The sequence below is a fragment of the Limulus polyphemus genome, unplaced genomic scaffold (assembly GCF_000517525.1).
Source record: "Limulus polyphemus unplaced genomic scaffold, Limulus_polyphemus-2.1.2 Scaffold982, whole genome shotgun sequence".
NCBI lineage: Eukaryota > Metazoa > Arthropoda > Merostomata > Xiphosura > Limulidae > Limulus > Limulus polyphemus.
Window position 1 is genome coordinate 327,984 of NW_013666592.1, and position 10,048 is coordinate 338,031.

At 38.4% G+C, this 10,048-nt stretch overlaps 1 protein-coding gene across 1 annotated transcript in view; it reads right to left on the reverse strand.

The window, feature by feature from the left end:
- Positions 1-261: 261 nt before the first annotated feature.
- The window catches only part of LOC106461540, a gene marked incomplete at its 5' end in the record, with an annotated part of 25,379 nt that continues 15,592 nt past the window's right edge, over positions 262-10,048 (reverse strand). Inside the window, 3 exons of the mRNA XM_013921371.2 lie at positions 262-804; positions 1,908-2,024; positions 9,330-9,437. Of these exons, the coding sequence (XP_013776825.2) occupies positions 560-804; positions 1,908-2,024; positions 9,330-9,437 (470 nt within the window). The remainder of the gene's footprint in view (positions 805-1,907; positions 2,025-9,329; positions 9,438-10,048) is intronic.

Here is a 10,048-nt window from a genome sequence, read left to right on the forward strand (position 1 = left end):
TATTAACTTTGACAAATAAATTAATTGTTCAGACAATAGTAGCTATTTTGTTATTAAGACACTTTTCAGTCGTTTCTGAATTACATTACCAAATTTAACTGTATATTGTTGCTTGGGATTTTTCAGCTCTAATTATAATAGTATATATAAAATTAATATGAAGTGCTGTCAGTATAGTTACAATAAAAAATATTTGAAAAATAAAAATAAGTATTACTAAGGTAGTCCTGCATGAAATGATTAATTTAATATATAATCGTTGTACTTTTTAATATGTGACACAAGATATTTTTGAAACATGCAACAGCATCTTTTACACTTTTCTTTGTGCATGCTATCATTTGTTTTTCACAACAACAGTTTTGGGCACTATATGTGTAAAAATACTAGCTTTTCTTGCATATAATTCATTAAAAAGTTCTTGGAAAACACATCTGTGTTGTCTATTTACCATAGTAAAAATATCTCACAATAAGTTACTTTATGTACAGGTTCACATCCTAGTTAGTATTGGTCACAGATACTTATGCAAGTTTTTATACATTGGTATTTCTTAAAGCTAAGATTTATATTTTGTATCACAGTTTAATTCATCACTGTTGTCTCCACAGTTATCAACTCCATCACACACATTAAGTGATAATATGCATCGTCCATTTTCGCACTGATGTTCATCCTGTGTGCATGGCAAATCACACCCATTTGGTTCATCACTCTGGTCGGCACAGTCAACGTATCTATCACAAAATTGACTAACTGGGATGCAGTTGCCATTCATACAGGTGAAATCACTGCTGGAACAAGCTGGAAGTAGAAATAAAACAACAGAATAAACAGCGTTATAAGTAAAGACAAGTAGATGAACATGAAAGTGGATAAACCGGGTAGTATGACAAAAGAACATGATCTTTGACTCATACACTAAACATGTAGCTAGTTATACAAAATAGATGAACAAAAAATATTTTTCTCTGGTATTTGTTGAATAAAATGTACCCACAGATATTCTTTCAAGGGTATTTTATGCAATGTATACATGGTAGAGTTTTGGCTTTGATGAAATGTTCCTGCCAGTTTATACTGAGGCCTTCTTCAAGTCAAAGTTGTTGGTTAGCATGATCCTGTGATAGTTTCTTCCTGTGTACTTGTTTCTCCATGTGAGTAGGAATATTTGTAAGTGTATTATGTGACATCATCATTCATTCTGTATGGTTTGATGAGAGAGGTCCAGAGGTTGCTGATATCAAAAATATGGTCTTGGCTGAGTGTAGGTTTAATGAGAAGGGATTCTTTTGATTTTCCCCAGATGGTCCCATTTTCTGGTACAAGTTACATCAACCAAACTGTGCAGCAAAAGGGCACTAAATAGTTAACAACTTTGGCTTTGACCTAAAAAAAGCATCAATAAAGAAACCAAAACATTATCCTACTCTAGAAACAGGCACAAGCACTCCATTAAAGCCAAAACGTTACCATGTATCAACATATAAAAATAAACCCTATATTTTGATTCTTTTTGTATGAGTAATTCAAATAATAGATCTTTCTAAGCTCAGTATTGGCCACATATAAACCAAGATTACAGGATGCAAATATTACCTCTCGTCACATCAGCAGACTTATCTCACTGTGTAAAATAAACTTTGTGAACAAGTACAGAAAATAAAAATAAAATATTATTTGTATGAAATAAAAATTGTGTACTAAATTTATAACATGGTCAACTAAATTCATTTGCTTGTTTGTTGCTAAGCGCAGAGTAACCAAATGAGATATCTGTGCTCTGCCCAGTATGGGTGTCAAACCCAATTTTTTGCATTATAAGTCTGCAGGCTTAGTACTGTGGAACAAACTAACTTAGAAAGGTTGGATAAAATATTTCAATGAGAACCTTATTTTTCTATTACCTGAGGAGCAGTTATTTTCATCATTTCCATCCCAGCAGTCAATGTAACCATCACATCTTCGTGAACGTGCTATGCAAGAGGTCCAGTTTCCACAGTGGAACTCTTGTTTGGAACATACTGTGGGATGATTTCAAACAAAAAGTGCCAACTGTATTTATTGTTGTATAAATATTAATATAACGTGATATCAATATCAGTTATGTGTCTTGATGACATCAGTTTTCATTGTGATTAGTTAAGTAGTTATCAAAATAATCTTGAAAGAAAAGTATTCAGATACTTTTGGTCACTATGGTGTAGAATTTACCCATAGAAAGTATTAAATATTAGTACATTTATTTTTATACATTAAATATTTGTCGAACACACTGTTAACAAGCTTCTTATATGTGAAAATATTACCCACAAGCAGATAATGAAATTAACACAAAAGAAATGGAAAATAAAAATCTTCAAAGTTGCACACTCAACATACAGAAAATTAGTCCTGTCACTTGGAATACTTTAATGCAAATATTTACACACACAAAAAGACTTATCTAGTTCAAATATTGTTTCAAAGATATGCACAACTAACATCATGAGTGGAATTTGAGACGAAAATGTGTGTGTGGTGGGGATCTGACTTCATTATTGTGAATGTTGTGTGTGTACTATATCCCACAGATTTACAATCATTTTTATTGGTAAAAAGAAAAATGTTAAACAGTAATACATCCACTTTGCACTATATTACATCAGAGCAGAAAGAACTGTGGGATGCATAGTTATCATATGTGTCATTTGCGTAGCCATCAGACTATAAACACTGCAAAACTAGAGTTAAGTTTTATCAAAACTTCAATAAAATAGATATGGGTGGGGCAACTTCTCCTCATAATCTTGCCTATGACTAACACTGCACCAAAGTTAACATTTTCCTATACCGAAAATGTATTTCTAATGGATTCTTACCTATTCTCACAGAATAGCTTTTCCCCACTTGTATTGCCCTCTATATATGTAAATTTTCGTTTGCTAGTAGACTTAATACTCCCACCTACTCTCAAATGTTTCATATGAGGCAGCTGTGTGATAGCACGCAACAGAACTCCTAGCACAGCTGACTCCCTCTATATAACTTAGCCCAACTTCACTTCAAGATTGAGCAACAGAAAGGGAAAAGACACCGGAAGTGGGGAGGAAGGGTTGGAAGTGTGAGAAGAAGTAAGAATCTATTGGAAATACATTTTCAGTGTAGGAAAATGTTAACTTTCAATATAATATTATACCTCCTCTCACAGAATAGCTAGAATCCCACACTGACCCCATGGAAGGACCAGTGTAACAGTACCTAGAAGAAACACCTTTAGCAAACATCCAAAAGAAGCCCATGGGGTGCATGAATAAAGAATAAGTAAGACACATCCGTGGGAGACTGCACCATTTCTGAACCAGGTATACTCTTTGCCCATTAAATTTATGTATCACAAAGAGTGGAATCATATGGAGGGACCCCTAGTGTAGAGGGAATAGGGGATGGCACACTGTAGGGGGAATTCAACCTCAACAAACACCAGTAGGGCTGTGAAAGAATTATCTGGCCCTCTAGCGACCTCTACCATTCACCTCAGACACGGGAACTGGGGGGGGATCATTCATTCCAAGGACCTGCATCATCATGTGAGCAGTCCAACACTAGGCATTGGGAATGGAAGAGGGTACCTAGGCCACTCAAATGTGAAGACTTATGTGGCTGATCCAGCTCCAGACAACACCAGTATATCAGGTTCAAGATAGGAGGAATGACTATACACCATCTACACTGGTAGAATACTACTGCCCTACTCTCAACTGAATGAAATTGAGTACATCCAAGAGGAAGCCTCCATGAGCCACCACCCCAATGGCTAGGAGCTTATAAATGGTAAAGATGCCCATACTCCACTAGAAGAAGGGGAAGAATGCATTTGAGAGTCTGGAGGAATGCAACATTGGAAACAGTGCAATGGGTCACCACAAAACCTTATTTTGAAAAGCAAACCATTCCTGATTCAGACAAATGAAGAAGTGACAGGGAAGGGCAGCAATCCCTTTCTGCTTTATTCATATTAGTTCATGAGTGTACAGTCCAGGGCAAACATATTTATGACACTAAACACCACAAGGAAAAACCTACAAGCAGTTTTGTGGAACACCCCATCTCAGTGGTGGGTGTTATTGACCTAAATGGTCATACAGCACTGGTTTAAGAATAAGTATACCTGGTCAGGCAACTTTTGCCAATGAGCAGGATCCGTATATGAGAAAAAGGACCCCTGTAAAAAAGAAAAGTAGAAAAAGAGCACTTGTAGAGAAACTGTGGGGCTCAAGATGGCGATGGGAGGTAGACAGTAATCTATAGAGCAGGAAATGGCCAAACAATGAAGATAATGTGAAATAAATGTATGAGGAATGATCCACATGCCAGCACAACTATATCCTCCAATGGACGATGGAATCGGCAGTCAGAGACATAGTAAGGTCAGGGATTTGATGGGAGGAGACTTGAAATAGACGACAATCATCGGGAGACAGGGAAGAATAAGCTGGCAAATCCAACCCGTAAGGGTAATAGGAGAAATATCATGGGAAAGAGAAGAATTCCAATGAATGAACAAACTTGAATCATAGAAAGGATCAGTGTAAACCATATGGCAGTGAAGAGCCCAGATAAGACATAAGAGGCAATCCAAATAAGAGTGATGAAAATGGAAAGAAGGGAGATGGGAGTGAAAGCAAAATCGTCCTCACATTTTGGGCAGAAAAGACCAATCTTGGTAGAGGATGATATAGGTCCTGTGATATAACGTGCGAGAGACATTGAGAGCAAACAAATCTGAAAGTTGACATCCATGTACTGAAAGAAAGAGGGAAAATGTCTTTAAGGAGAGATGATATAAGGAACATGATGACATGAGCTCGAGGGGAGGAAGTGTAAGGGCATTGGAGGATGACATTTAGGTTCCAATCAGGGAGAGTGGTAGAATGTGGAGGAAGGCAAAGGTGTTTGGAACGAAACAACAGGGTGAAAACCCGAGAAGTGATGACACGGTAAAATCTTGTGAAACGAAAAGTGGTTGACAAGGCCATGCAATAACCAGCAATGGTGGATTTATGAAAGCCCCCTTGTCAAAATGCCAGGTGAGGAAGGAAGTCAGGTGCAAGAGAGTAGGATGGGATGGAGAAAAACCATGACGAGAATACCAATGGTGGTAAACTGATATGGAGGAAGGGCAAATGGAATGGGAAATCAGGGAAGTAACCACCAGGGAATGTCAGGCTTACTGGCAAGGGAGCAGACAAAAGCCACGTGTGAAGACAGAGTGTTGAAATGGAAGGATGTAGCACGCCCAAATGAGGGTGGGTGAGAGGGGAAGAAGAAGAAGAAGGTGTTTAATAGGAGCAGATGCAGAAGTGGAAACCATGGCTGCACTGGCCAAAGTGGTGCCACCAAAAATACATGACACAAAGTAGTTTGTATAATGGAAAGGACACAAGGAAGAAAACAAATGGGGGATAGGCCTCCCAATCCTGACTGAGGGCATCGACAGCTTTAGTCAAAGGATGTGGAATTGGGGACCAAAACCTGGGAAGCCTGAAATTCAGGTGGGCGGCAAAAGTACCCAGTTCCAGAGTACACCACTGGGAACACAGCCATACAAATACCTGTGGGTCGACAGACCACTCCATGGGGAGAATGTTGTCAGGGTGTGATAAACCAACGAATGTGATAGCTGTAGGCCAAAAACAGGAGGTCCAATGTGTGAAAGCATAGGAATCTCGACTGAGTGTCCCCCTTTGCCAAGTGATGTACGAGACAACCATTGAGTTGTTGGATTGGATCATAACCAACTGGTTACAGAGAAATGGAAGGAAGTGACTCAAAGCCTGATGGACAGTGAGCAGTTCCAAGAGATTGATACGCAGAGATGACTCATTGGCAGACTACGTCTCAAAATTATGTGTCTAAATATACACCCAACCTGAAAGAGAAGAATCCGTGAAAAGGTACACCTCTAGACGAGGAGGAGGAAGAGTAACACCCCATATGGTGTTGTCTATGTTCAGTCACCATAGGTCTACATGAAGGGAAGGAGGAAGATGGATAAGAGGCCCATGTCTCCAAAGAGATAAAACCTCATGTGCAGTTGGAGAAGTAAAAGAGAAAATGGTTCGAACCAGAAGCTCTATAGAACACAGGCAAAGGGGGGAAAGGGTGGGCCCAGCTGAGATGGGAATTGAAGAATACACCTAGATGAATAAGATATTGAGTGGGGGAGGACTTCTCCACCTTGACCAGCCATCCTACTCATCAAGCCTCTTCTGGAAGAAACTGAGTGTGAAGGGAAGATGTGGCATGCAAAGGAGCTACAAGTAGCCAGTCTTCAATATAATGGTGAAAATGAAGACCTCTGGAATGGAGAAGACAGGCAAAGACCTTGACAACCAGACAAAAAAACGTAGGAGGACCGAATCTAGCCCGAACAGAAGAACCCATAACTGCTAGACGCCACCGTGATGGACAAAACAAAGAAAATGCCAGGATGCTGGGGAGAGGAAAATGTAGAAGTAAGCATCCAAGACATCTACTTTTGTTATCCAAAGACAAGGAGTGAAAGCCCATTAAAGAGATAGGTAAGACTCCATGGTGAATCGAGGAAGGCCAAGGAAGGGAGATCGATGATGGAGCACCAGTCCCGAGTGTTCTTGGAGGTGACAAACAAACGGGAATAGAAAGCTGGCTGAGAAGGATTTACCCATTCTATAGTACTCTTGTAGACAAGCTTTTATGATTTACCACCATTTGGGAGACCTTCACCATAGACCTTCAGAATCTGCAAGTTCTTTCTGAAGGTCTCCTTCTTCATTTCCGTTCCCCTTCATCCCATATCTTTCCCCCGTCCTCAGGATTCCATTTCCAGCCAGAATCTTTCTGAGGCAGTTCTAGATCATCTTTCCCACCACATAGGCATCGAGACCACTGGGGGCACTGAAGCTGTTGGTTTGTCCCTTAGAGACCCATGTAAGAGTCACTGGTAAAGAAGAGGAAGGAGAGGGATGAGACAGAGGAACAGGTTCAGGAGGTAATTGAGACAAACGGAAACCCAATGAGGAAAGAGAGGTGTGCAAATGTGCAGACTCCACTCTGGTCTCCAATGAGTCAGGATGACCTCCAAAGACGTCTTGCCTTAGAAAGGGAGCCATGCACACGTCCAATTGGAGGTTGAGGATAAATGCACACAGGACAAATGGCTATCCCAACCCAAAATAACCCAACAATAGAGGTGTCATGTGTATAGAGAAAGGGCAGAAAAGGACAAGCTTGGAAAAAAGCAGGGTACAAGTCTCCACCAAACACCATTCAGGAGAATGATGAAGAGCCTCAGACAGAAGGTTAGTCAAGGAAAGAGAACTAAGGAGGGAGGATAATGTGTGGCAGATATGGGAAAATTGAGGATGAGAAACATTACTGAAATATTGGGATCGAATCCCACGGAGGCAGAAGAGAATCCAACTGCTGGGAGTCCAAAAAGGAAACACAGACCTATGGTAAGCCATAGCATGGGCTTCCATATTACATAGTGGTCAAGCATACTTACCCCCACATGTATTTGATTCACAAACCTATTAGCAATATCTGAAGGGGAGGAGAACAAGATATTGGCCTGAAGGTGTCTCACTTAAAAGGGAAGAGGAGGAGTCATAGGAAACGGGTGACAATGACTAAACATAATACACCTGGTTTATTAACTCAAGGAAAAAAGAAGAAGGCCTGGGTGCTTCCACTGGAGCTAAATATGACTGTGTGGCATAGGAACAGGAAGGAAAAAAGCTGTAAAAATCATCGTCCTCTTGTTGAAGTACCCTGGACAAGGCATGATAGGATAATCCTCAGGCAAATCAGGAGCCCACATGAAGGTAGTCAACTTCCTGTGAACGAAGGCTGTAACATCTTCTGTCAAAAATTGTGGACCCTAAGCCACTATAGTTGGAGCAGGGTGAACTGTTGCAGGAGCAGCAGTGTGGTAGCAGTTGTAACTTGAAACTCTGAATTCATTGCAACTAAGAGTGGAAGTAGAAAATTCCAAACAGGGAGCTCCATAGGATCACATGTTAGAAGAAATGACATGCAACACTAACATGTACGAACTAAAATTTTAGAATACAAGAATGTAAAGAAAAACCAAGTTCCCAAAAAAAAGGTAAGGAACTGACTGAAAATTCCATAAAGGAAAGCATGAGTGAAAAACACGTCTTAACACTACAAATGTCAATTGAGAAGTGAAGTTGGGCTAAGCTGCATAGAAGAAGTCAGCTTGGACTTGTGTTGCACTCCTATTGGTGGAGGGTTGTTACATGCTCATTTGCATGCTATCACATAACTGCCTCACATGTAAACGTGTGAGGGTAGTTGGGAGTGTCAAGGCTAGTGGTGAGCGAAAATTTGCACATATAGAGAGCAGTACAAGTTGGAAAAGCTATTCTGTGAGAGGAGGCAATATATCATATCGGAATTAAATGCATCTATGTGCGTCAAAGTAGGAATACTTCACCAGTTCACCTGTTTGAAAGCAAATGAGCTCAAATTATTAAACTATGGGTATTTGTTGACTCTGATTAAATCACAGCTGAGAGTTTGACTAGAAACTTTGTGTATACTTTTAGCTTTCATCATTTCTAAACAATATTTCCAATTTTTAATAATCAGCCACATTTACTCAAATAGGAGTTTCTACTCACAAAAACTTAAGCTTAGTGCACTTGAAATCCCAAGCAATTTATCATGTGGATAGATTATTTATACAAGAAATAAAACCACGAGCTTTGGAACACAGCCAATAAATAAGGGCACTTCTCCTACATTCTGTAAACATACAATGTTATAGAAAATAACTTGAATTAAGTTGCAATACAAGCATCAGAAAAATTTACAACACAATATTTTCCTAAGCAAGTGATATCAAACAGTAAGATAGATTCCACAATCCAACTGATGTATTTGCATATTTTCAACTTTAGAAATATAATGGAAAAGCTTCAACATCATTATGTTACAAATTATCACAGTTAATGAAAAAAATCAACTAAATGTAAATAATATCTTTAGTCTGTGAAAATTGAAATGAGTAGAAAACAAAATGAGCAAAAAAACGTTTATTTCAGTTACATATAGATCCCAGCCTTAGCAATAACACTGCAATATAGGCTTAATTCTTAAGTTAATTATTTCCATCTCTTGAATGCAACCATGAAAAATAGTGATATTCTTATTAATTTTAGACATTCTACTTGCTAGTGTGCATAACAGCAATTCTAATAATAATCCAATAAATACCTAATGTGGGTTGATTATATCCATTTTGTCAGTTAAATGTCTTTTTTTTTAAACAATTTACTTACCACAGTTAAGCTCATCTGTGTTGTCAAAACAATTAAAGTGGCCATCACATCTTCTTTCCTTGGGAATACACAAACCATTGCCACATTTCCATTCAGTCAACAAGCATTCTGAGGGAAAAAATAAATATTAATAATGAATTTTAATGATTGTTATATCTTGAAATATCTGTTACATTATAATTAAATTAGCAGATGCCTGTTGAAACAATTCAATGGTAATTTCATAAAAATAGTGATGAATAAAAATAAAATGTGTAGTCAACCCAATCCCTTACATCAGAAAGTATATGCAATATGATCATTTAGTGGGCCATTTACAACTGTTTTTTGTCCTTCCATGTGCTATTTCAATAAGGAAAATTGCATTGTGTTTGTTTTTAAGCAAAGAAGACTGAATACAATGTATTGTAGGCAAAAATCTTTGGTTTTCTATGCAATGGGTGCATCCAGCACATTTGAGCCTTTAGCTTTGCTAAGTAGCCATTGGGATTTTTTCCTCTGGATGTCATTGTTCCTTGTCATTTTATTGAGCACAAGGAAAGACTACTATGGAAGTGAGCACTATTTTACAGTTTCCATTTCTACAAGAAGTGTCAAAAGGGACATATTCAATTCAATTCAGATCAATTTATTCAGCATTTTACAATAAAATCAATGCATGTACACTGAGTGGTCACAAGTAAATAGACACCACCTTTTCAGAAAAAATTAATTTTTTC